Source organism: Hydractinia symbiolongicarpus, chromosome 6, assembly GCF_029227915.1.
Source record: "Hydractinia symbiolongicarpus strain clone_291-10 chromosome 6, HSymV2.1, whole genome shotgun sequence".
Lineage (NCBI taxonomy): Eukaryota > Metazoa > Cnidaria > Hydrozoa > Anthoathecata > Hydractiniidae > Hydractinia > Hydractinia symbiolongicarpus.
In genome coordinates, this window is record NC_079880.1 from 8,597,818 (window position 1) to 8,624,059 (window position 26,242).

The 26,242-nt window shown below is 31.7% G+C and overlaps 3 protein-coding genes across 4 annotated transcripts; all 3 read left to right on the plus strand.

Moving 5' to 3' along the window:
* Nucleotides 1–1,124: 1,124 nt before the first annotated feature.
* On the plus strand, nucleotides 1,125–9,807 carry LOC130646991 (uncharacterized). 2 transcript variants are annotated; one of them, XM_057452691.1, is made up of 15 exons: nucleotides 1,125–1,193; nucleotides 3,966–4,345; nucleotides 4,433–5,241; nucleotides 5,665–5,817; nucleotides 5,934–6,050; nucleotides 6,174–6,209; nucleotides 6,300–6,421; nucleotides 6,692–6,962; nucleotides 7,270–7,904; nucleotides 8,008–8,170; nucleotides 8,718–8,823; nucleotides 8,906–8,960; nucleotides 9,041–9,220; nucleotides 9,302–9,405; nucleotides 9,523–9,807. In XM_057452691.1, exons 2-15 carry the CDS (start codon nucleotides 3,991–3,993, stop codon nucleotides 9,567–9,569), a joined length of 3,153 nt encoding a protein of 1,050 aa, XP_057308674.1. In that variant the 5' UTR covers nucleotides 1,125–1,193; nucleotides 3,966–3,990; the 3' UTR covers nucleotides 9,570–9,807. The 2 variants fall into 2 exon arrangements, with proteins under 2 accessions (XP_057308674.1, XP_057308672.1); XM_057452689.1 differs by lacking the exon at nucleotides 1,125–1,193 and adding an exon at nucleotides 3,059–3,297.
* Nucleotides 9,808–10,486: 679 nt separating this feature from the next.
* Nucleotides 10,487–17,587, plus strand: LOC130646992 (uncharacterized). Its single transcript, XM_057452692.1, has 14 exons — nucleotides 10,487–11,020; nucleotides 11,212–12,020; nucleotides 12,210–12,362; nucleotides 13,011–13,127; nucleotides 13,356–13,391; nucleotides 13,465–13,586; nucleotides 13,666–13,930; nucleotides 14,016–14,548; nucleotides 15,028–15,181; nucleotides 15,360–15,465; nucleotides 15,758–15,812; nucleotides 15,903–16,082; nucleotides 16,160–16,260; nucleotides 16,382–17,587. Exons 1-14 carry the CDS (start codon nucleotides 10,666–10,668, stop codon nucleotides 16,426–16,428), a joined length of 3,033 nt encoding a protein of 1,010 aa, XP_057308675.1. The 5' UTR covers nucleotides 10,487–10,665; the 3' UTR covers nucleotides 16,429–17,587.
* A 542-nt stretch (nucleotides 17,588–18,129) lies between these two features.
* Nucleotides 18,130–24,610, plus strand: LOC130646993 (tight junction protein ZO-1-like). Its single transcript, XM_057452693.1, has 9 exons — nucleotides 18,130–18,623; nucleotides 18,990–19,561; nucleotides 20,114–20,382; nucleotides 21,138–21,312; nucleotides 21,627–21,732; nucleotides 22,455–22,509; nucleotides 22,719–22,898; nucleotides 23,418–23,497; nucleotides 23,658–24,610. The coding sequence occupies exons 1-9, from the start codon at nucleotides 18,278–18,280 to the stop codon at nucleotides 23,705–23,707; spliced, it is 1,833 nt and encodes a 610-aa protein (XP_057308676.1). The 5' UTR covers nucleotides 18,130–18,277; the 3' UTR covers nucleotides 23,708–24,610.
* Nucleotides 24,611–26,242: the final 1,632 nt, after the last annotated feature.

Consider the following 26,242-nt stretch of genomic DNA (forward strand, 5'->3'; position numbering starts at 1 on the left):
TGGTTAAAATTGCTGCCAACAGAGGGAAAAAATGGAGTGAGGAAACTTTACAACGACAACATGTAACGTTAATTCGGTCAATATTTCCATTTTTATTTAAATTTATGAAACTTCAGCTTGTCAGCCATAATTTTCTTTCAGCATTTTTCCTATGGGCCTATTGGCATATGACTATGAAATGGCAAAGAATGTGGGTTTTAAACCTACATACGGTAAATAGTTGTAACATGTGACCGAAACTGATTATATATATACATGCCATTATTGATTATGCATCTTATTAGCAAAGGCAATTAATAAGAGCTTATTGAAAGAAGGTTTAATTTAATAGATTTGTTATTGATTAAAACGTGGGTTGCATATCGTTAGTATTTTGTAAACAACTATGACAAACTGCACAAGATACAAAACATGAAAAATAAAAGGAAATTGTTATCACTAATTTTCAATAGAAAATACATTGCATTGCCAATGTTTACAAAAGTTAAAAAGTTTACGGTTTTCTTTTATGTGCAAGCATTTTTGTAGGTAAAAAATATAAACAAAAGACCACAGTAATTGAAGAAATCCCTCCAAAACAACAAATATTCGCTAAAAATGAAAGTGAAATTTTTTAAAAAGGAAATAAAAGAATATATATAGTTAAATTTAATTCCAATTCCTTTGGAACTTATGCTACACAAAAAAAATTAATCTTCATTAATTTTACTCTGCTTTTTTTTACCTACACAAAAGTTTGATGCCCATTGTTCTCAAAATGAAATCAAAACAACTACAAGTAATCTATAAAAATAAAAAGCAGAGTTTCCATATATTTCTGATGTTTCTTGGGTCCATGAAAGATATACATTCCAACAATTCCCATACCTGACATGCTGCATGATTTTATGTTGGTGTTTTTTAATTTTATAGTTGAAACAGTATGCTATTCTATTTTTTTAAAATTAATAATATATATATATAATCTTTGTTTAGATGTATTTTTTATCGTGATTTTCATCCTCCTTATCTTCTTCTTTTTCTAAAAAAACTTATTCGCTTCTGATTTTTCAAACCTTCAATGTAATTATCAATTTCTTATTAAATGCTTAAGTTAATTTTCACATGCCTTTCTATTGTATAGCGTAAAATTACTTTAACTGATTACCATAAGGAATACAGAAAAAATGTTTTAACAGAGTTGAAGTGAAAATGTGAGTGGTCATTTTTTTACTTTGTAATTTTTATAATGTACAGAGGTTTGTTATTAAAAGTTAAAAAATTGTTATATAGGGATAATTTCTGTAAAAATAATTAAAAAAAATATTTTTATATGTTGTGGAGAATAAAAAATTGTTTATCAAGTCCTTTGAATTTTTTTTGTTCTCAAAAGGTATTCGAGATTTAAATTTTTTAAAATCCGAGAACTTATGATGTCGTAAGTAAGTTTTGAAAAATGCTGACATTGCATTTTTACCTGTAAAAGACGAGATCCTTCTTAAACTACAAAACTTGTATAAAAAATATCATCAAGAGCACAGGTCCACACTGCTTGAAAGTTTTAATATTGTGTATATAACTTTGCAAGATAATTTTCAAATATTAATTTACGCTTACTTCATTATTACAACATCAATGATAATGTCATAAGGTCAAATGGAAATATCTGAAACTGAATATCAAAATAACAAAAAAAAATTATTTAAAAAAATCCAAAAAACTTGATTAACAACTTTTATCCTCTATAACATACAAAAATATCATATCCAATCCCAGGTTCTCCATTATTTTATATATCTTAAGGACGTTAGCAATTTGTTACAATTGCAAAGCCATGGGTTACATAAAACTTCAAATGGGTGTCCCACAATGTGCCAAAAATAACATTTTCCTATAATTTTAACTGTTGTTACAATAAGCAGATTGCATGCTTATTTCATGAATATCAAAATTTATATATATATATATGAGAGTGGGGAAATTTAATATTCCATAGAAACGAGCTTGGAAATATCAATTAAAAGTATTTTTTTAATTTGAATCTCTGTGTCTTGAGAAATAAACATTACATTGGTAAAATTTTACATATTCTGATCTTAATCAATTTTAACCAACGATTTTAATAAAAGAAATTGGTCACAAGTTAAAACAAAACAAAAGATAAATTAGAGTAAAGTTTTGTTTCATTAAATAATAGAGGTGCAGGATATTGTGATTTTATTTGATGGATGGTTTTTGGCGCATGTATATATAAATAACAAAATAAATGCTCAGAAATATCTTACTGTTAACCCCACAACCCCACCAATAAGTAATTAAAAGTTCACCTGTTTTTTAAAGCAATATTATTTTATTTTATTCACTCTGCTCATATATGCTTTTTTTATTTCAATAAATATACCCATTTTATTCCATTGTTAACAATCACTGAAAGCGTATTATAGGCACTTCAATGACTATGGATATGCTGACGGGATAAGTATATAAGTAGGATAAGCTATAAACCTATTCTAGTTGACCAAAAACCTTTAGTTAAACAAAAGTTTATTAAATTAAAAAATCAAACACCACAATAACCTATTAATAATAATCCAGTATTATAATTTAATATTCAAGGGAAAATGTCTTATGTTGTCCTTCCTTGCATAGCACAACGTAAAATCTATTTCGTTAAGGATGTATGTTTGGCTGTTGGCATTATGACATAATAGTTTTAAATACTAGTTAAATTTCAGTGGAAGTATTTGTGGTTAGTAGCTGTACTAACGATGTTGTTTAATTACTGTTAGATGATTGACCACAGGTTTTGTTGTTTTGTAAATATTTCGTATCATAGCAGCCTACCATACATGTTTTATTAACATTAAAATTTTTCTTCTGAATTTAATTATCTGACTATTTGTCACTTTTATAGCCATCGAACGACTCAAAAAAATGTTGCTCCTAAATTGATATTTTCTATTAAAAAGACAATAAAAATTTCAAGCACTCTTAGGAATACTATATTATTTCAGTAATACTCAATCATAATTTCATCATGTATCATGCATCACTGAAAGGTATTTTAGATTTATCTTTCAAATGGTATAAAAATTCTGAAAACTTTCAAATTATAAAAATACAGGAACTTTTTATTACAAGGCACCTACAGCCTGTAAGGGGGCTTGTCTTACAAAGCTACTTTATTCCCATTTTTTATTCAATATTTCTGGGATTATTGTTTTCTTTGCCATAGTAAGATTATTATATGACAGAACATACAAAGTTTACAATAAAAGTACATAAAGCTTTTCCTAAATAAAACTTTTACATCGTCGGGTAAGTAACACTAGTTTTTGTTACTTTTTTATCTCCAGAATGGCCAGATGCATGTTATACTGACCTAAAAAAGGTTCAACATTGCTGCATCATTCAAACAATCATGTCCAGTTGTAATATCTTATCAGACTTCACTAATTACCATTTAAAAGTTCAAGATTTTTTATAAAGATTATATAGTTTTTAAAAATTGTTTAAGATTCAAGGGTGTACTGTATCCTTAAATTGGAGGTCTGTTATTTAAACAAAAACAGAAGTAAAAAGCAAAAAAGAATCAATTAAATGGACAAGGTTGTTTGTTGTGCATTAGAATATTTTTTTCACTTTGTCATCTAAGTATCCTCATTAAATTAATTGGTTATTTTCTTTTCCATGATATTTCATTTTATTTGCAAATCTGAGTGAAAAAAAATGATTAATTTATTTAATTTTCTTTAAGGTAGGTGCAATTTTATAACGTTCAGTTAAAAATAAAGATATGATAATTATACATTTCTTAGAAATTAGGATTTGCATTGTTATAGAAACAAAAGAAGCTAATTATTTTTTTAATGTGAAAAGCAGGAAACGTAAAAGTTAATTAAGACTGTGCCATAGAAAGAAAATATTTATATACTCTGTCAAAATGTTTGCTCACTTACTAATATGCAACAATTATTAATTCACAGAGTCACATGAATATTTTTATCCAAGATGGAACAGTGGCAGCGAGACCGTTTGAATGGATGTTTAGATGACTTATCAAGGAGTTTAAGCATTGAAGATACTCTTATGAGACTGACTATACGCAGTATATTTGACATAAATGACACACAACTTGTTCAAAATGGTTTAATAAACAAAACAGATGCAGAAAAGAGGCAGAAAATTATCGAAATACTGAAAACACGTGGTTCTGATGCATACTGGGAGTTTTGTCATATTATTCGTCAAAAAACTCCACAATTGTTTTCAATGTTGCATGATGTCAAGGGATATGACACAGCCACAATTTGTACAAAATGTATAAATGGTGAAGATGCATTCTTTGAATGTTCCTACTGCAAAGGTAATATTCTCTATTATTATTCACCTTTTCTTTTTTCGATTTTTCTTTACTCCAATGTTTTAAGGATTCATACACATTTTGTACTAGGTCTGGTAAATTTCCTTTCGAATCCGAAAAACGGTGTTTTCATAGATAAACCAGAGGACATTATAGAACTTTTTAACGCAACAAAAGAAAAAATGGAAGCAAAGGACAGTGAATGTAAACACTTAACCTCAGAAATAGGCAAGTTAACAAAGGAACATCATGAATTGTTAGTTCGGCATGTAAATGATCTTGACAGTTTAAATATAAAAGAAAAAGAACTTAAAAACAAAGACAAGGAATATGAGGCCCTGCTGGTAGAGAAAGATAATGTGGTGATTCAGAAAGAAGAATTGCAAATTAAAACAGACCAGCTTAAAAATATAATTACAACACTTGAAAAAGATATCAATGAATACCAAATTAAACTGAGTGAACATCAAAATGATCCTATTTATGAAAACCAACAGACAATTGAAGAAAATGCAATCACAGAGCTTAAGAGCAAGCTATTGCAAGCAAACCACAAAAATGAAGTTTTAAATGAAGAGCTAATGACAGCAAAAAGAGAAGCGTCCAGATTAAAGATTAAATTTGAAACATTGGAAACTGTGTTTGAAAGACAGAAAAGAGAAAATGACAGAGTTTTTGAAGATCTAACAAACAAGTTAGACGACGCACAAAAACAATATGGTGCTGCTTCAATGGAGAATGATGTGTTGAAAGAACAGATTAAGATATCAAAAATTGAAAAAGAAGAGGCCATGAAAGAACGAGACCATCTCTTGGCAAAGGTGTACGAAAAAGACAAAATTGCAAAAAATGCCAGCATAAGTTCCTGTACAGCTGAACGAGATTTGATAAGTCTAAAGGTTTATATTCATGTTTTTTTTGCGATTACCATTTACACCTTAAAATTTACACAGGATTTTTGTGAACCAGATAATATTTAAGCATTAGGCTTTTATGCTGCATACAGGTTGTAAAAGGACGTGAATCTTGAATAAAGTTTGGTGCTGTGTTCAGAGTCAACAACACCAGTGTACCATGTTTTTGCACCTAATGCATATAATTTTAAGTAATGTTATTTATTATGGAAAAATATTTGAAGTATCTTTTGGATAAAAAATACCAGAACATTTTAAATTTAGCATTGAGGCTCTAAAAGGATTGATAGTAAAAGCAGTTTAAAAAAGGGCAGATATAAGGTAACATAAAATCAGCATTTTTCAAGTATATTTCAATAAACTTTAATTTCAAGCTTTTTTTTTTAATTTTTTTATTTTTTTGTTTAGAAATTGCATGGTATCCAGGTAGAAAGAGTTGAACGGATACAAAGAGAAAAAGATGAATTAGTCAATCAGTACAAAATCCTTTTAGAAGAACGTGCTGGAGTTCAAACAAAAAACACAGAACTTCTTCAGGAAAGAGATAAACTTGTTAACAAGGTATAATGTTGTTGTTGACATCATGAAAAATCCTATTCGAAATAACATTATTTTACAAAGATACGTATTGTCAACACCTTTTTTAATATTGGATCTGTTTTTTTAATTTTTTCTAGCTGATCAACTTTGATCAAAATAAATCTTCAAATGACTTGCAGAAACAAATTGAAGAGTGTGACAAACTGCAAAGGGAAATGGAGATTTGGAAAAGAAAATACTACATGTTGTCTGAGGTACTTTAGGATAGAATTTGTGAGCTTTGATAATTTCTAATGATGTTATTTGTTTTGTAAGTTTTCCTTTCATGAAACACATTAAATAACTTTTTTTATATTTTTATATAAACGTTTATTTAGGTCCAACCAGGTGACACTGAAATTGAGTTGCAAAGGGTATGTCTTTTACCTTCCCAATGTCTTTTTCCTGATTTCATAATGTATAAATATCTACTTATTTTTGTTTGTATTTGTTTAAATATATAGACCGGGAGGAGGTTTGGTGTAAGCTTTGGCTTAAAACGTGGTCCTGTTTTCCTTGGAGAATCAAAAATTGTAATAACAGCGATCGACTTAAGTCATGAAGTGGCTCCTTTAGCTGATATAAAGTGAGTATAGGGGAAACATAATTGTTATGTAGATTTTATAAGAATAAACTTAAACCTAAAGATAAATATTAAAAAAGGACCCCCTCAAACTTGTCACCATCAAAAAGAAAAAGTATTTTAGGCCTGTGTTAGGGTTTCTTACATTAATCAACTTTTAAGAAAGTTTTAAATTTTGCAGGTCACTTTTTTTTACATATGTTTCTGCATTGTAAGCTTTCTATTGAACACGTTTCTTAGATAAAACCCTGTATTCTTATGATATGGTTCTAGGATTGGTGATCTTGTGATTAAAATCAATGATGTCAATGTGCAGGAATGTGACATGAATGCTGTAAAACAAATTTGTGAAGAAAGTGATGAGAAAATGAAACTTGTCCTGCGAAAGAAAGTAAGGAAAACATTCCAAGATAAAGAAGTACCTGTGGCAGGATTAAACCTAGAAAAGTTTGATGATCTGGGGCTCAAAATAGGAATATTTTGCCTGATTAGGGGCAAACATGCTAATGCTCTTGGGCTTCAAGATCTGGATGAGATTTTAAAAGTAAGTTTGTCTTGCTTATAGTCAGTGGCATGTATAAACATTTTTTTTTTTATTTATTTATTTTATTTTATTTTCCTTTTTTTTTATTAAAGCACTTATTAATATGAGATGGAAGATAAATTTTAGCTATTTCAGTTTGTTGTTCTAGTTATTGTTTAGCTTTGGTTCTGCATATGTTTTATCTTAATTCTATTAAGTGGGAGAAAGCTTAATATGCAGTAAAATATACCATATTTTAATTATGCATTTGTAGGATACAATGTACTTTTATATTTAATCTAAAGTGATGATACCTTCTACTTATTAGGTGAATCAATCTGATACAGACAGCTTATCTATTGCAGATATACGGTCAAAATTGTCAAAAATAGTAAAGACAAAAAAAAGAGGGGATATTCTTGTTAGGAGATATGAGTGGCAACAAGAAGCTGGGAGATTTCGATCACCAAGTCAGTTAACTGACAGTACTCCCAACAAAAGTGAAAACTCCAGCATAAGTCACTCACGACAAGGTTCTAAAGCTTCTTTTAATTCTTCCATGTCGTCAATATCACAAGATAGTCCAGCTTTTCCACAACGATATCTCAATGAGAATTCAATTGATGTAGATTCAGAAAGTACCAGGTCTGTAAATGCCAGACCATCAAGGGAGACAGCATCATTACCCAATCACTCACGACAAGGTTCCAAAATTTCTACAAATTCCTCCCTGTCATCAATGTCACGTGATAGTCCAGCCTTGCCACAAAGACCTCTCCATGAATATCCAAGCAGCGATTTAGGGAGTAACAGGTCTGTAAATACCAGACAATCAAGGGAAACATTACATACAAAGAGTCAGTTAAGAAGTTTTGATCACACTGTTGAACAAGGAGAATATTCTTATGTAAAAAGTTATCAGTTAAATTCAAATGGAGAAATGGTTGAAAGAAACACTGCTCAGTTAGTGTATTTTCTTTCTGGTTTTAAAATTGTGAAAAATACTATACTGTGTATTTCATCGTTTCTCGACTCAAGTGTTTGTCATGTAGCCTTTTTTTTTCAGGGATATACCTGAAACAGAAGAAATCATATTGGAGAAGAAAGTATATGAAAGTTTTGGATTTCAAATGATCGGTGGAAATAAAACAGGCATTTTTGTTTCTGCTGTTGATCCTTGGAGACCTGCCGAAGTATGTGGAATGAGGAAGGGATGGAAAATTTTAAAAGTAAGTTTCTAGTTATTTAAGGAGTGGTATAGGTATACTTAATAATTAATTAAAATTCTTTACTTTTTTATCACTTTATTTAGCCGTAAAAAAGGAACAATATAAAAACTTGTTTAAGCAAAATTTAAGAATAAAATGTGATTTTTATACATTCCGATAACTGATTTCACCTATTTTGTTATTCGTTTTTGAAGTTCATTTTTGTAATTTCATTTTTGTAAGTTTATTTTTGCATTGATATTTCTGGATATTTTGCTGTAGCAGGAGCAAACAAACTGTTCTCAGCACTAAGGCAAGCAGGAGAAAGCCTTGTATACTGCATATGCATCTCTATGTTAATTATTTTTGAAAAAGAAAGGGACTTTTTTTAAGAATGGATGGTGGCAGTCAACTCCTCTGTACATTATGATTATTTGTAACAATTAATACTCGTATTAAGTGCTCAGCATGGAATACAAATACCATCTCTGGAACTATATGCTATATACTGTAATTAACGTCTTATTGGAAGGAATATCACAATGTCAAATAAACTATTTACTTTTAGATCAATGGCTTTTTGTTGAAGAATGTGGCGTTTTGTTATGCTGTGGAAGTCTTAAAACGATTTAGTAACGACGAAAAAATTAAATTTGTATTTGAGAAAACTTCAAGTATGTTTCTTTCGCAGCTTACTGTTGTTATTCAACATATAGTCTGTATTTATGTAAAGCAAAATGTCAACATTTCTTTTAGTAAGTCATTTTGAAGAAATGTTGAAAAGAAAGCCATATGATTCCTTCCACGTTAAGTAAGATTGACTTTTTTTTTAATTCTTTTTCATAATTCTTATAGGGTTATTGTTTACCATTTTCACAATTACTTACTTAGAGCGTTGGTTCCATACAAAGCAAGAGGTGCTGGTGAAATCTCATTCAATCAAGGAGAAATCCTCTGTGTAACCAACTCACATGTTATTATGGAACCCGGTCAACCCTATAAATGGAAAGCCATCAAAGAAGAAATGAGTGGTACATATCAAATATCAGGACTAATTCCACGACAAATAAGGTAAGTCTGAATGCTAAAAAAATAAAAAAGATTCTAAATTTTAACACGCTCTGTAATAATTTTAGTCCTTAAATAATATAGTCCCAGGTCTCCCACAGCAATCGAAGAGCATACATACGAAGAAATTGATGAAGATGCATCTTCTATTGCACATTCTATGCGAGGACGTACTGAAAGAAGATTTGGTATGTGGTTCCGATCTGTTTCTTTTATGGCCTTTATTTCTTTAAATTGCTCAGTCGGCGGTTCCTGATTTTCTCTTTAAGAATTTGATATTGAATGTTTACAATTTTTATTCCTAGAGTTCTATTACCAAATAATGGAGCCTATTGGGGAGTTATTGGTGTAAAAAGACTCTGACAATAATTGCACACTGAGATGTTGCACATTTGGTGGTAAAAAAGCAGAATTATGCACTTTCTGCATGGGTAGCTGTTGATAAAAAAGTCAAAATAAATATTTCTTTTCTTATGTTTATTACGTCCTTTTTATGGTAAAAATGTTTTTAGTAACTCATCACCTGTGGAAGCAGATCTTGTATAACTTTGTTTTCGTGGTAAAGACATAACATATAATGTATATAGCAATTATTTGACAAATGTTTTTTTTTCTTTTCAAGAGTTCGAAACAATGTGCTAAACTAAAACCATCAATAGATGAAACATGACAGGCACACTGTTTGAGATGCACTAGTTGGAGAGGATGCACATTTTTTTAAAAAAAACAAAACTAAACAATGGCGTAGGTCCAAATTTTGTTAAATTTTTGCAATTTAGATCTCGTATCTTAGATCGTGTTTAAAATCTGGTTGAATGATTTCTTATACATTGCTATGCTCAGACATTTCATTCTGTTTTGTTTTTTGTCTCTGCGTTGAAACATAATTTGTTATTAAAAAACTTTTTTGGTTTACTAGATTTTGTCGTTTTGAAGAACAGATAAAAAACCTTGTCTCATGTTGCATTTCCTGAAATATCTCATGTTGCATTTCTAAAAATTATTAATAATGAATTTATAATATTCCTACAACGCACAAAGAAAATTCATATGTACCAAAAAAATATTGTTTAATAATGTTTAAAAGATGTTTTATCTTTCATTTTAAACGTTTTTTTTAAATTTTTGTATGTTTTTTATGTCAAGGAAACGTATTTTTCAGAACCTATTTTACTTGTATAAATGTAAGACACTTATAAATAAATATAAAAAAAATGAATTAAAGTTTTTTGTTTAAAGTCTATTAATAAGCAAACAAAATCTAATATAGTTTGTGTGTATCATTTTAACATGATAACCCTTCTGCGAAAAATCTGTTCTTTTTTGAGTAGTTAAGTTTGTTTTACGTTGTTTCAATTATAAATTTGTCATCAAAAATTATCTTTGTTTTTGTTTTAAAACTAAAATTGATATTAAATTTAGAGTACTAAATGTGAACAAATTCAAGTATGGAAGAATGGCAACAGACTTGCTTGGATAATTACTTAATTGAAATATCTAAATACTTAGAAGTTGAAGATACTCTTATGAGGCTAACTGTACATAATATATTTGATGTAAATGACACACAACTTGTTCAAAATGGTTTAATAAACAAAACGGATGCAGAAAAGAGGCAGAAAATTATCGAAATATTGAAAAGACGTGGTTCTGATGCATACTGGGAGTTTTGCCATATTATTCGTCAAAAAACACCGCAACTCTTTTCAATGTTGCATGATGTCAAGGGATATGACACAGCCACAACTTGTACAAAATGTATAAATGGTGAAGATGCATTCTTTGAATGTTCCTACTGCAAAGGTAAAACATCTCCATCTTCATGTAGGGGACCCTGCACCCGGCTTCATTTAACTCTTTATAATCGTTCTAAGAACTATTTACCATATCTCCACATTTTGGTGCAAAAAAATTATGCACCAGCACTGGAGGATATGTTAAACACAATTCAATATGTTTCAAACATAAGTACATAATCATTAATTCTCTCTTAGGTTTAGTAAATTTCCTTTCAAATCCAAGAAACGGTGTTTTTATAGACAAGCCAGAGGACATCATAGAACTTTTTAAGGCAACGAAAGAAAAAATGGAAGCAAAGGACAGTGAGTGTAAATATTTGACCACAGAAATAAGTAAGTTGACACAGGAGCGCCATGAATTGTTAGTTCGGCATGTAAATGATCTTGATCGTTTAAATATAAAAGAAAAAGAACTCAAAAACAAAGACAAGGAATATGAGACTCTGCTGGTAGAAAAAGATAACATGGTGATTCAGAAAGAAGAACTTCAAATTAAAATCGAACAGCTTCAAAATATAATTACAACACTTGAAAAAGATATCAATGAAAACCAAATTAAACTGAGTGAACATCAAAATTACCCTATTTATGAAAACCAACAGACAATTGAAGAAAATGCAATCAAAGAGCTTAAGAGCAAGCTATTGCAAGCAAACCACAAAAATGAAGTTTTAAATGAAGATCTTGTTGTATCGAAGAAAGAAACTTCTAGATTGAAAATAAAATTTGAAGCACTGGAAAGTGCATCTAATAGACAGAAAAGAGAAAATGACAGAGTTTTTGAAGATCTAACAAATAACTTGGATGATGCACAAAAACAATATAGTGCTGCTTCAATGGAGAATGATGTGTTGAAAGAACAGATTAAAATATCAAAAATTAAAAAAGAAGAGGCCATGAAGGAACGAGACCATCTCTTGGAAAAGGTGTACGAGAAAGACAAACTGAGCAAAAATGCAACTATGAGCTTATGTACAGCCGAACAGAATTTAAAACACTTACAGGTTAGTTTCATCAATTGTATTTTCATCATCACGGTTTTCCAGAACCGAACCCTTAAGTTTCTTATACAGAGTTTTCCTTTTTCTAAATAATCCATCAATTTGATGTTTTATCCAGAATTTTTAAATAAATACAGAGAATATGTTCCTTTCTGTACTTTAAATTTTAATAATTTTTTATCTATATAACAGAAATTATCTAGTAACCAGATCGAGAGAGTAAAGCGAATGCAAAGCGAAAAAGAGGAGCTTATGAATCAGTATAAAACTGTTATAGAAAACCGTAATGAACTTCAAAGAAGGAATGAAAAATTACTTCAAGAAATCGACAATTTTGCCATGAAGGTAAAATCTACCAAATATTTCTGTGCAATTCTGATCATAATATTGACAATATAAAATCGCAAAGGTTAACTAACCATGGATTGTCCAAATATAAAACTTCTCTGTTAAAACCAAAAGAATTAACGATAACCAAAACGCTACCCAGAAAAAAAAATCAGCAATTGCACATTTACTTTTACTCAAAAAGTATTTCTTCGTTTTACTTTTCTGGTATGCGTTTTTATGTAATGAATTGTGTTACTGACTACCTTACTACAATTTCAGCATACTCCTCCTGACCTATAATTTCCTTTTAATTCAGAAAAGTTCTTCTTGCCCGCTTTTAAAACTTTTGATCAGTTGAAGATGTAAGTTGAAAACATCAAATATCTTTAACCAATCTGTTGTTGGCTGTTAAATGTTAAATTTATAATGGACATGACATATTGAAGATGTGTTTGAATTCCGTGATGATTTGTCTGAAATTCAAAATCTAACGTAAATGGAATTCCTGGAAACTCTAACACCTTGTTTAAGTCAAACTGTTTCATTTAGTTCATTAAATGTTTTACTCATCTGAAGCTCACTGTAACTATAAATAAATATAGTTTGATAGACAATAAAGTGGATTATCAAACAGACTTTGTAAGAACCTTTTATTCTTTATAGCTGATGAACTCAGATCACAGTAAACTTTTAAAAGAGCTGCAAAGTCAAGTTAACGAGTGCATGATGCTGCGGGATGAGGTTGAATTATGGAAGAAAAAATTCCACATGTTGCCATCGGTATATGTTTACTTTTGTATGCAAGCAATCTTTTATATGAAAAAGATTATTCAAAATTACAAATGCTAATTTCCTGTGCATATGCAAAGAAAAGCGTTTGGTCAATCTTTTGTTGGATTTGGAAGTATGTTGGTTGTTATGAAAAGCTTTGTAACCTTTGTGTATCGTTTGAGGTTTCGTTCCTACAAATGAAGCTTTTGTTCTTACAAAAGAAACTGTTTACTTTAGAATCACCTTGGTGACACTGAAGTTGTTCTGCAAAAGGTATGTTAATGATCCTATTTCTTGTCGGCAATGTTTTAATCATCCTGTTGACGTCATTTGATAATTATCATAGAACGGAGGGACGTTTGGCGTAAGATTTGGACACAGCAAAGGTCCAGCATTTCTTGGTGAATCTAGTATAGTAATTGCAGGGATTAAATTGAACCACCAAACAGCATCATTGTCTGAAGTAAGGTTAGAAAAATGTTACTTCTTTGCACATTTGTGACTAATGCTTTTAACAGTTAATTGATTGTTGATAATGTTTTTTTAGGGATGGTGATTTTGTAATTGCCATCAATGATGTCAATGTACAAGAAAGTAATCTGGAAACAGTTCGAAGAGTTTGTGATGAAAATACTGAAAGCATGAAACTTTTACTTCGAAAGAGAATTAAAAAAACATACCAAGACATGACTATTACGTTCGCACCATCAGAATTTGAGAGTTTAGAGGATATTGGATTGAAAGTGGGAGTGTTTTGCCAATGTGAAGGGAGATATTCTAATGGGATACAAAATCTAGACAAAATTTTAAAGGTAAATTTTGCCTTCGTAGACTGTGCTTGTATATTTGTGCTTAGAATCTATTGGATCTATCTTTTTTTATACTTCCAATTGCTAGATAAATGGTGAGGACGCAGATTCTTTACCCGTCGTTAAAGTAAAATCAATATTAACAAGAATGCTGCAGCAGAAACAGAAAGGAAATATTTTGGTACGAAGGTATCAATGGAAACAAAGCGAGGGAAGGATTCGTTCAGAAAACCAATTAAGTAGTGTTTATGATCATACTTCTAAGCAACAGGCTACTGCAAGACCTAGATCAGTAAGTCACCAAATTATCAATCGCCCACACGAGAATTATTCTTTACAGCATCGGCGGACGTCAGTCCCAATCAACCTGGAAGATGAGCCTTTGCAACAACCTACGAACAGTCCATACGTTTTAGAAACAGAATTGATAAAATGCAAAGAAGAAAATTTGTCGTCTGTAAATTCACAATTTCCTGATCTAGTATCACAAAGGAATTCTCGGTCTCGTAAAATTAGTCGACTGACAAATCTCGACTACTCTTATGACAAGGGTGATTATTCTTATGTGGAGAGTTATCAGTTTGACTCAAGTGGAGGTATCGTTGGAAGTAATGCGTGCCAGTAAGTCACTTTACATTAAAATTTCTTATTAAATTTCTTGTTGCTTTTTATGTGTTGTTTTTATTTCTTTCCTTCTTCATATTTCATTTGATGCAGTTGTGAAAATACTTTATAGGATATTCTAACTTATAGCAAAATGAAATCGTTAGGTTTCTTTTCCCATCACTGTGAATTTACATCTGTTTAGCATTCGTGTGGAGATCTAGCTGATTTTTTATGTCCATCTTGCTATTAAAGCGACGAAACCCAAAGTAGCTTTAAAGGAAAAGCCATAAAATACCTAAATTATAGGTTTTTTAAAGCAATTCTAAGGTCAGAGAAAAGTCTGAGAATGTCTGTGGCAAGTCCGGATTATTCAGACCGAGTACATGCTTGGTGTTTCGTCGCGTTTCACTTCAGATTGCCTCACAATATTCTTTATAATTTTTTCTTTAAAAAGACGTATATATTATCGTGTTTTTTTTCTGTTCCTTTGATAGGGACATCGTGGAAATTACATTGGAGAAGAAAGAATATGAAAGTTTTGGTTTTCAAATGATCGGTGGAAATAAAACAGGCATTTTTGTTTCTGCTGTTGATGCTTGGAGACCTGCTGAAGTATGTGGAATGGAAAAAGGATGGAAAATTTTAAAAGTAAGGTTGACTTATTCTTGATTGAATTATACTGTTAGGCGAGTTTTGTAGTGACTTATGAGTGGACATGCTCTTCGACAGCACTTCCAGTTATATAATTTTGGTATCTAGAGATTTTAAATTGAGACGTTATTTCTTTTATTGTAGCAACAGAGAAATAAATTACCTTCTTTTTTAGATTAATAAAGTGGATTTAAAAGGCGTGGCCTTCTGTTTTGCTGTGGAAGTTTTAAAAAAGTTTAGTACAGATGAAAGAATAACATTTGTTTTGGAAAAAACTTTAAGTAAGGTTCACATTTATTTTATTTTTTGTTTAGCCATGTTTTAGTATTTTGGACAGCGATTGCACACAGCCTGCGTTTGTTCAATTACAATATTCTACCTTTTGATTTCGTGTTTTTATTTTTCAACCCATATTTTTGAAAAAAAAGGCAATTTCTTGCAGAATTACACTTTTATTGATGTTTTGTTAACGTTTCAGTGATTCTCGTTTAATATACGCGCTCTAAAACAAGGACAGAGACTATCTTAGTGTTCAGCAAGTTCCGTTAAAATATCAAACTTGATTTCTTTTAGTAACTCAATTCGAAGACGTAATCAAAAGAAAACCATATGACTCTTTTCATGTAAAGTATGCTACTTTCATGTTATACATTTCTTATCCTCTCTTTGTGATTCTTTAATGTCTTCACTAGACCTTTCCTTATCTTCGATTTCGTAGAGCTCTTGTTCCATATACAGCACGTTGTGCAGGAGAAATGTCCTTTCTTTCGGGAGATATCCTCTGTGTAACCAACTCACACGTTATTGTGGAACCTGGTCAACCGTATAAATGGAATGCCATCAAAGAAAAAAAGGGCGAAACGTGTGCAATTTCAGGACTAATCCCGCGACAAATAAGGTAATTTAATTTATTGAAAGACAACGCGACCAGTAGTCTGTATAATGTTTAGTTGAATTTCATTTTTTTTGTTTTAGTTCAAGATCTCCTACTGCTATTGAAGAACATTTATATACAGAAATTTGTGAAGATTTGGATTTGCAAACATCTGCTGGAGATCAGCCAGAAAATGGATTTCGTAGGTTTTCTTTTAATAAGTATTCAATTTTTAGTACGATGCTTGTTCGAAGACGGAGCTTAGAATTTCGATACCATTTCAACAGAGATCAGAAATCTAACTCAATTTCTTTCTTTTTTAGAGTTTTATTACGAGTTGACGCAATCAGTGGGACAATTTTTGGTATAATAGAATATCAGTATATTAATTAAAGACTAAATTATTTGAAACTGCTTTTGTTAGTTCACGCAAATTTAACATTAATTAAGGCAAGCCTAATGAATTTTTTAATTTTAATTTTCAATAGGTTTTTCAAATCTCTTTTTGTGTACGACGTATATTTATTATGTTTTGCACCTGTAAAAGTTGTTTTTATAAAAAGCCTAGAACTATACGCCCGAAAACAGTTATGCGCTTTTTTATAAGAACAAGTAAAATCTGACCCGAGACTTGCTGGCTGTTCTAATTTTTATGTGTTTATAAAAATTTTGTTGCTATTGTGTTTATAAATAATTAAACTTTTTTTAAAAAACACAAGTTAAAGAAACAAGAGGCTCAAAATGACAAAAACTTTAAAAGAATTGAAAATATTGCCGCCTTGATGGTTGCCAACAAAACAAGAAAGATTTTCATTTTTTTAAAAACTGTGATATATTATCAAAGAAGAGAACGCCGTGAAAATAAAAGCAATTGTAACTTATTTAAAGATTTAAACAGTATAAGTCTTGTAAAATATAAAAACATAAAATAGTAACAAATTGAACTCTTCTTGTCCTTAACTCAATACGTTAGAAATGGAGCTAGGCTCAATATGATTAAAAACTTTTTAGGCTCAAATGGATGATTTTCTAACAAGTATTAAGGCTCCCTTGGAAAACGTTTTTTTTAAAAAAAACATGCTAAAGCAAGGAGCCACAAGCGATCGTTTGCTTAAGAGACTGTTGAAGTGAATTTATGTCATGGAACTTTTCTTTTAACAAATTTAAATTCAAGATTGGAAAACAATAATAGCTTGAGCCTAAAGTTGTTTTCACTTTGTGTTCTTATAAAATTGTTCTTATAAAAAACCGCGTGATTTGTTTTGATTCAAGACACGCAGAATTACTCCGAAAGATCTATTTCCCGACCTAAGTCACTGGCCAGGTTTCTCATAAAAAATCATTAAGGCTTTGCTGAAGTCACGTGACACTTTGAAAGGTTGTCTTTTTCCAACTCTATGTATTTACAACATTGGTTAAAATAAAGTCAGTTTTTATATAGGTAATTTTTTTTTATCTGGAATTTACTATTTTCAAAACTGAAAAGTATGTAAACATATAAGTATAAATGATAGTATCACATTTTTAAATTTTTATTCATATCTTTCCTTAAAAAAACACATTTAAAAAAACTCCTTATAACAGAGCTGAAGGTTTTCTATGCTATGTTATATTTTTGAAAACTCTTGATTCTTCTTAACTTTGTTGGGTTCGGAGGAGTCCGAAGGGGGGCGGATCCCCCCCCTGCTTTTTTATTATACTGCATAGTTATAATACTAAGTTTTCATATTTACCTATTAGATATGTGCATGCTGAATTTTTAAGTCTACTACCTGTCAGAGCCATATTTATTGGCCATTACTCGAAACTACTCCTAGAATTTTTGTTAAATCCTCATAATCAGAAAGAAATATTACCTTCTATTAAGATTCATCTTTATAACTTAAAACTCACAACACAACTGTATTTCTCCAAGGGGGATCAAAGTTTGATCACCCGATTAACCTGAATACCTGAATATGGTAAATAACTTATTTGGCTATCAGAATGTTAAAATTCGTGCGAAGAAGGTTAAGATTTTGGACTTGTTTCGCTAATTATGCCTGATTTTACATTTCATTGCATGTCATTTAATATTTTTAAAATTTAGAGTGAATCAAAATAACAAGAAAGTATGACCGTAAGTAAAGTCTTACTGCAAACAAAAAAAGAGGTTAAAAAAAGACACTAAAATTATAAACGATTTAACAGCTTCGAAAAAATTCATTGGTTGAGTTAAAATGGAGAAGTACCAAGAAGATTTGTTGCACCGTCATTCGTTAGACATGCTAACTAATCTAGACGTCGACAAAATATTAATGGCTCTCCGCGTGCGTGAATTAATAGTAGAACATGATATGAAGCTAATACACGATATGAAAGCGCCAGAAAAATGGCGTCAGATCATCAACTTGTTGAAAAGATTGAGAAGTGCTGATGCATTTTGGGTATTCTGTCATGAGATACGCAGCCAATCAAACGAGTTGTTTTGCGCATTGCATCAAAACCAGGGCGGAAATTCCGATACATGCTGTCCGGAATGTAAAAACGATGAAATGGGTTCTAATAAAATAATAATTAACGCAGGTAAATATTTCTTTTTTTATTGTACTTGTGATTTATTTTACCCGTAAACTAGTCATGCTGCACCCTGTCTTGCTTTGTTAGCTTTTTTAAAACGTGCGCATTTTAATGACTTCGAGAAAAGGACTGTTACCAACAACATTGGAATACATGCTACGGCCCGCTACGGGTCGATAGCTTTGTTTAATGTTTAACGCGCGAAAATCGAGATACGAGAGCATCGAACAAAGAAGGTGTGGAAGCTTGGCGAATCTGGTTTACGGGTAGGTTGGATTTGACCAACGGGTACTTGCAAAGTATATTTTAAACGAAATTTTCTGTTAGCGAGTTGATTTCATTATTAATCTTGCTTTTATCATGTTACCGTAGAGCTAATTATGAAGTTATCAAAGCAAAACGTTGTGCTAAAAAAACCTGAAGATATTCTGATACACATCAAAGACATAAATGAGAAAAACGAAACTTTAAAAGATGAAAACAAACTCCTCCACGGATACATTAAAAGTTTAAACGAGAACTTAAACACTCACCCGAACTGGGAAGATCAGGTAAAACTGCAAGACAGTTTATTGGAATGTCAAAAACAGCGAGACGCTTTTAAATCGGATCTGGGAGAGGCAAAAGATGCGCTAGAAGCGCAGACATCGGAACTATTAACGGCGAAAGAAATGCTAAACAGACGGACATTAAAATTAACAGAAACAATAGAAATGCTTGAGAATATGAAATCGGAACTATCGCAGGCGAAAGAAATGCTAAAAAAAACGGAATCGAAAAATGATACGTTGTTTGACCAGATTTTCACTTTGAAAGATGAAAATAAAAAATTAAGTGATAAATATAATGACGTCTTAACCGAGAAAAGACAGGTTGAAAAAGAACTGCAGTATGTTTTGCATGAACGGGAAAGAATAATGAGTGACATTGATGGAAACACACTTGTATGTCTCTGCAATTTTATGTGTTATTCTGTGCTTGACTTACCAGCTTGTTTTTTTTCACAACTGGGGAATCATAATGGTTGGTGGGAAAAAGTAACGCTTTCTCACAGATGAATTGTTCTGCGGACGGATTACTAACCTCGCTTTTTGATTGGTTGCTTTTATTGTTTTTTGCTCACTTAGTCATTATTGAAAAAGCTTTCTGGGCGAAAATGGTTTTACTTACCCCGACAAAAAAATATAAACTTTTGACTTTTTAAGAGGATAAGATGACCACGCTGTGTGTTTATTAAATGATTTTAATTGGGAGTTTGCTCTGACATATTCGTTAAGATCTAAACTTTCGTAATAGAGGAACTTAATTTTAATATCCTCAAGGAAAGTTTAGTTGACTAATTAACTATACCAAAAAAGAAAATTGATACTAGCTTCTTAGAATGTTCAAAGCACACTTATTTTTGCAACTAAATTTCACATCCCATTTCCATTGTTTTCCTTGTATTTGCTCGTAAACATTTAGTTTCACAATTTATTCTCTCTTTTTTTTTGCAGCCAGCTAATGAAACGCCTAACATGCCTGTGGAAAGTTATGAAAGATTCGACAAGATCAGACCACCATTTAAAGTCAACTCCTGCTCAAGCTTTTGTCAATTCACAAACACGCCACCCAATAATTCTTCGGCGTCGACGCTTCCTAGAAAAAATTTCAAAGATGGTCGTTCCCAATCGATTGATAGTGGTTTAACAGATTTAGCAGAAAATAAGCCTCCTCCTTACACGAGGGCTATGAGGGCTGACAGTGACATCGAAAAGAAGTCCAGGTTTGTTTTATTAGAAAACTTTCATTTTTGTCGATGTTCTATGAGGTCAAAAGGTCAAGTAGAGGAGTAAACAAAGCAATCTATCAACAAGAAGTTAATATTTTGGCTACAGTACCAACAAGAAGCTAATATTTTGGCTACAGTACCAACAAGAAGCTAATATTTTGGCTACAGTACCAACAAGATGCTAATAATTTGGCTATACATCTTAGTATTTTCGCACGATAGTAAACAAAGTTAAAACTTTGTAATACTTTATCAACAGCCTTTTTAGATTTTTAATTACTTGTCAAATGTAATGCTCTCCACCATACTTCACGATATTTCCTGATAATCCACGATAATCCACTATACTGCACCATATTGCACCATACTGCACCATACGCCATCATACTCCATCATACTCCATCATACCCCACCATACTCCACCATACCCCACCAAACTCCCCAATACTCCACCATACTCCACAATACTTCACCATAATCCACCATACTCCACCATACTACAACATACTCCCACAATGCTTCACAATGCTCCACACTACAGGAGTTTCGTAAATTATATACGCACGTCATAATACTAGGTCTGAATAATTATTTAAATAGTAAACACGATGAATTCAAAACGTTGAACTGGAACAAAACTTCACGTGAATGTCAATAGATAGAGATATATACTTGACATGATTTTAGCTTCAAAAACCAAACCAAATCGTTGAATATACGTCAACAAATAAAATGTTCCGTTTTTCTAGCTACGTTGATAGTATGGAATCACATAGCAGGAGAGAAGTTACTTTGACCAAACAAAATAATGGTTTGGGCTTAGAAATTATTGGCGGAAACAAAGTTGGGATTCTGATATCAAAAGTAAAACCATCGTCGGCTGCAAGTAATTGTGGTTTGGTGAAAGGCATGAGAATCCTAAAGGTATATTTTTATGCAACCATGTTTCTTTGTTAACTGATTGAAAGACATGTAAAACATTATAATCTTCATGTTGGTGCTTAAATTAAGAAATTTGACTTTTGTAAGATGTTCTAAGACACTTGGGTAAAATAATCTTGGAATTTTAATTTCTTAGTGATGATTTAAAAACAAAATGTAAAATTTTCTTTTAGTATTATTTAAACTTTTTCTGTTACTTTAAAGTGAAATGAACTTTTTAGCTATCTGTTTTTTTTTCAAGGCGTTCCTTATAGCAACAAAAACTCGCCTGTTCATCATCGGATATTTTTTTTTAGGTTAACGGAATCGATTTGGAGAATATTGCATTCTGCTATGTGCACGAACTTTTTAAGAAATTCGAAAAAGGAAACCATGTCACATTCATCGTACAAAACATGCCATGTAAGTATCGAGAATACTCTCCGATATTTAATTTTAACTAGTCGATTATCGTGGAAAAATCCACGGGTCTGCCCGTCCTTTATATTTACTTGTTGCAACAAAGTGGATGGATAAAAATATCTCGCATTTAATATTCGTGTTTCCGTAACATCATTTTCTGACTCAGCGGGGGGGGGGGGGGGGGGGGGGGGTGGGTTCGTGCAGAGGCAGACAGACGGAATACGGCTTTATAACATCAAGGAGGTTTTAAGGAGGTTTTTTTTTTTAAAACCTCCTTGATAACATAGATATCATCAGAAAAAGCTTACTAGGCAAAAAGGAGTGTCTTGCGTTTTAAGGCAAATATGGAAAATAAAAATAAGCATTAATCCATGCGTTAAACTAACTACTAAAGCTCCACATGCGATTTTTGTTTTGCACCAACATTATGTCATCTTTGAATTTTGAATTTTTCTCGCATTGCTTGTAAGAATTTTTTTTCAGAGAAACTCTTACTTGCGTCCATTTTTTGCCATGTTTAAGCCCTGCGTATAGAATCAAGGGATCCACCCTCTAGGGTTCCTGGATTCCGGGTCCCATTTTTCCCATATGAATTAAGAATACACTCCACCGTAGGAAATAGAAACCACGTAAGTAGTAAGAATACACGTCACAAAAGGCAGCCTAAAATCTAATTGGCTAATATTTAGTAATACTTTAATGGATTTTTACTTTAATTTAAGATGATGAATATGAAAGACTGCTGGAAAAAAAACCTTATGACTATTTTCATATACGGTACGGTTTTAAGTTTTATTTATTGTGTTTAAAGCATGTATTTTAAAAATCTTGCGTGCAAAAAATTGTGTAGGATAAAAAAATTAAAAACCGTGAATAGCGTTTTATACGAAATACCTTCCTTGTATCGAAACATCTTTGTGTATAGTGTGCGTATCGTGTTACAAAGAACGAACTATAAAAATCATTTCACGTCCGATTATATTTAGAACGATCAAGAAATACATAGCGAAAGACGCAGATGAGTTGTCGTTCCAACCTGGCGAGACTCTCTGTATAACTAGCACATATGTGGTGACGGAAAACAAAAAGTCGTACAAGTGGAAAGCCACCAAGCCTCATGTTGTTGACACTTATCAAACATCTGGTAATATACCACGACAGTTGAGGTAATTTCTTACTGCTTCTTCTTTTATCCGGTGTTTCCAAAAATGAAGTGCCGAGCTTTAACATCTGTAATAATGTTCGCAAAAATTTCGCTTTTAATCATAATTCTGAATGGAAAAAGGAAAGAAATGAAGGACAAAAACTTCATGCTTTAGTTTCCGCAGGTTGGCTTAAATATCTATTCTAGTGTCAGTGTAATTGCATATTATCTCCATGATAATAGCCGTATTTTGTCTGTCTGTCCGCAAGGAAAGTGTTGTGCAACAGGCACACGAAATAGCGTGTAATTTAAAGACGGACAACCCCGTGTATTTTTTCACGGGTTAACGACTAGTATGTAGATATTTTTCTTAAAATCTTTGTCATGAGATAATCCAAGACTGACACGTAGTTGTGTTTTGAAGGATTTAGGGTGTTGTAGCAACAGATCTATTCTTTCAAAACATAACAAAGTACAACCACGCAAAAAGATTTAAAAGACAACATTTCTCTCCAGAAGAATAACTTGAATTTTATTTTAGCTCTCGTTCACCCAGCTCCATAGAAGATCACGATTACGAAAATATTGACCGAATAATGGAGACAAACAATCAAAAATACGGTACCGAACAAAACTTATTATTATATTTACGTTTCCAGGGTTTTATATCTTTGTAAACATTCAGTAAACACCAAGTGAAACAACTTTTTCCGGGGTTATCAGAGAATAGCCCTGGAAAACCTATAGAAATATTCCACTTTATTTTATTATGTTTTTTTAGTCGGTAAATTTTACTTGATCCTGGATCCAGTGGGTGAGCAACTGGTATGATGATGATTAGATAATTCATAATGGTAGACTGACCGTGTTAGACCATATTACTCACATTCACACACAGAGGGACGAAAACGATTTGCTTGATTCAAAGATTTAAACCAAAAGAAATCATGAATAATCAAGAAATCACAAATCCAAGAAATAGACTAAAGGTTGGACCCAATAGTCCAAAATTAGAAAAATATATATTTTTTACAATAGGTAAAAAATTATTTTAAGGGGCAAATTTTATGAATGCTGGCTGGATTCCAGCAGTTTTTAAAATTAAATTCACGTATAAATAAAAAGGCCTGTTTTTCCAACTATCCTTTCCGTTTTATCAAGAAGTGCATTTACTTTGTACTTGTATGCCATAATAGGTTTCATTGCTTCCGATATCATACTTTGAAAGCATCCGATTTCCGATATGAGACTTTGCAAACATCCGATTTCTGATATGTTACTTTGCAAACATCTATTATCCGATAAAATACTTCGTAAGGATCCGATTTCAGATATGTTACTTTGCAAACATCTATTATCCGATAAAATACTTCGTAAGGATCCGATTTCTGATTATTATCGATGTAGAAAAAAATTGTCTAACTGAACGATTTTTATTCGCTTTTGTATAATTTGTTTCGTACACTTCTTTATAAGTGTAAATGATGAAGAATTTAGTCATAACCTTATCTATTTTTCATACACGGGAATATTTTAACCTCGCTCCCAGGGCTTTTTTGCTCTCACTAACTCTGCGTTTCTTGATATTTTTATAATCCCTGAGAACAAGGTTGGAAATAAAAAATGGCGATTTTACTGTATTTATTGAATTTGTGCTAAATTCGCATTGTTTTATTATATTTTTTTCTGTTATTTTGTTTTTATAAATAAAAATGTAACTATTTTTTAATAAATTGAATTTTTCGTAATGCATTATATTTTGTTTCTCGTCTGATATCTCGTCTGGTGGTTTTGCGACGGACGCACCTTGCACTCGCAACTAATAAACGCAACATAGCAATGCGAGGCTTAATTTTGAGAATAAAGCTACAATTAACCATACGCCAACCTCGTCTCCAGGGCATCTTGTATTTTTTTTAACATTGGACGGCGAGAGGAACATGTTCGTCTCGCCGTCCTGAGATAAAAAAGACAACAGGTGCTGGGAACGACGTTGGTCGTACGCCACTTGATTAAAGTCAGATAAACAGTAAGCTTTTACTTGTTCTCAATTACAAAAGGGCACGGTCTATTTCGTCTAGTATCAAAGTTCTCTCGTTTTGTACTTCTTCGCGGTGCTGGAGCTGATGCAATTTATTTTTTGCTTTACTTAATCCTTACCCGCCACGCGGTGATAAATGTCTCCAAGTCATCCATAAATATGTTTTAAAGTTGATTGATTGAAGTTCACACAGCTCAAAAACAACAAAACAAATTTGACATGGTTGCAAAACTATGTCTTTGTCAAGCAACAAAAAAGGCATTTAAAAACATGACACAACATCGTATATGACCTGGTTCTGGTGACGACTGACGTAAGCGTTAACACACACTTTTTTGTGTAGCTTAATAATAAGAAAAACATAGGATATAAAAAGAAGAGAAAATATTATGCATAAAGACGTCAAATCTTACATTTTAAGAAACGAGTTTTACTTTATCTTTCTCTTCGTCAGCGATGTTATCGAATGAATACAACTTTAAGTGAGTAAATAGACACAATTCTATTAGTCGTGATTTTTTTAAAAAAATTCCACAATAGTTTGAACTTCGATCTAATTTTTCTGCTTGTAAGTTTGTAGACAAAACGTAACCCACCTTTCAAAAGCCACTTTCTTCGTCTTCCATGTAGTCGACACAACTCCGCATTCCTTCCACGTTGAAAAAAGCAGAGGCTCCGCTTTGTACAGCTCCCGTGCTTGCCATATAGCTATCAACGCAAGTAAAGGGTTAACTATTAAATTCATTTCTGTTTCGCACGATATTTCTTATAAGTATGATCTTCACACGCGACACCTTTTAAAACTCGTGTTTCAACTATCATGCACGGATACACCTCAATTAACAAAATAATAATTAATTTCTTCCACGTGCACTCGTCAAAATATATTATAGATGCGAAATGAATCCTTAAAGAATAATTATTTTCCAGCTGTGAAAGTTCTACCAAACTCAGTTCACTTCGATCAAGACAGTTATTTAATTTTTTTTTCAGAGCGGAGAGTAAATCCTTATCTTTCTCTCCAGGTAAAAGTGATGCCAAGAGAACTGCAAACACGCTCTGATAGGCATCCGCAAGAAACTGAAAAGATGGCTGTTACAAAGTCAGAACATTGTTAGTTTATGGCCCTATGGTTATATTGTTGAACACATTAATTTTGACGATCAAAAGTTATCTTTGACCAAACTTAAATTGGTGGAATACTATCAGGAGCATTACTTGAGGACAATTTACAACAGTAAAGTGGTTTATTAGTACAACCTTCACACTTTAAGGCATGTGGCGTTGAAGCATAAGAATGATCAAATGACAGCAGGGACATAAGT

Excerpts from the sequence above, each read along its gene's own strand:
- LOC130646991 (XM_057452691.1), top strand. The coding sequence starts at position 3,991 with ATGGAACAGTGGCAGCGAGACCGTTTGAATGGATGTTTAGATGACTTA. Across the intron at positions 6,210-6,299 it reads CTGAAATTGAGTTGCAAAGG|ACCGGGAGGAGGTTTGGTGT; the intron begins GTATGTCTTTTA and ends TTAAATATATAG. Across the intron at positions 8,961-9,040 it reads TATGATTCCTTCCACGTTAA|AGCGTTGGTTCCATACAAAG; the intron begins GTAAGATTGACT and ends TTACTTACTTAG.
- LOC130646992 (XM_057452692.1), top strand. The coding sequence starts at position 10,666 with ATGGAAGAATGGCAACAGACTTGCTTGGATAATTACTTAATTGAAATA. Across the intron at positions 12,363-13,010 it reads TCGACAATTTTGCCATGAAG|CTGATGAACTCAGATCACAG; the intron begins GTAAAATCTACC and ends TATTCTTTATAG. Across the intron at positions 13,931-14,015 it reads ATCTAGACAAAATTTTAAAG|ATAAATGGTGAGGACGCAGA; the intron begins GTAAATTTTGCC and ends TCCAATTGCTAG.
- LOC130646993 (XM_057452693.1), top strand. The coding sequence starts at position 18,278 with ATGGAGAAGTACCAAGAAGATTTGTTGCACCGTCATTCGTTAGACATG. Across the intron at positions 19,562-20,113 it reads ACATTGATGGAAACACACTT|CCAGCTAATGAAACGCCTAA; the intron begins GTATGTCTCTGC and ends TTTTTTTTGCAG. Across the intron at positions 20,383-21,137 it reads GACATCGAAAAGAAGTCCAG|CTACGTTGATAGTATGGAAT; the intron begins GTTTGTTTTATT and ends CCGTTTTTCTAG.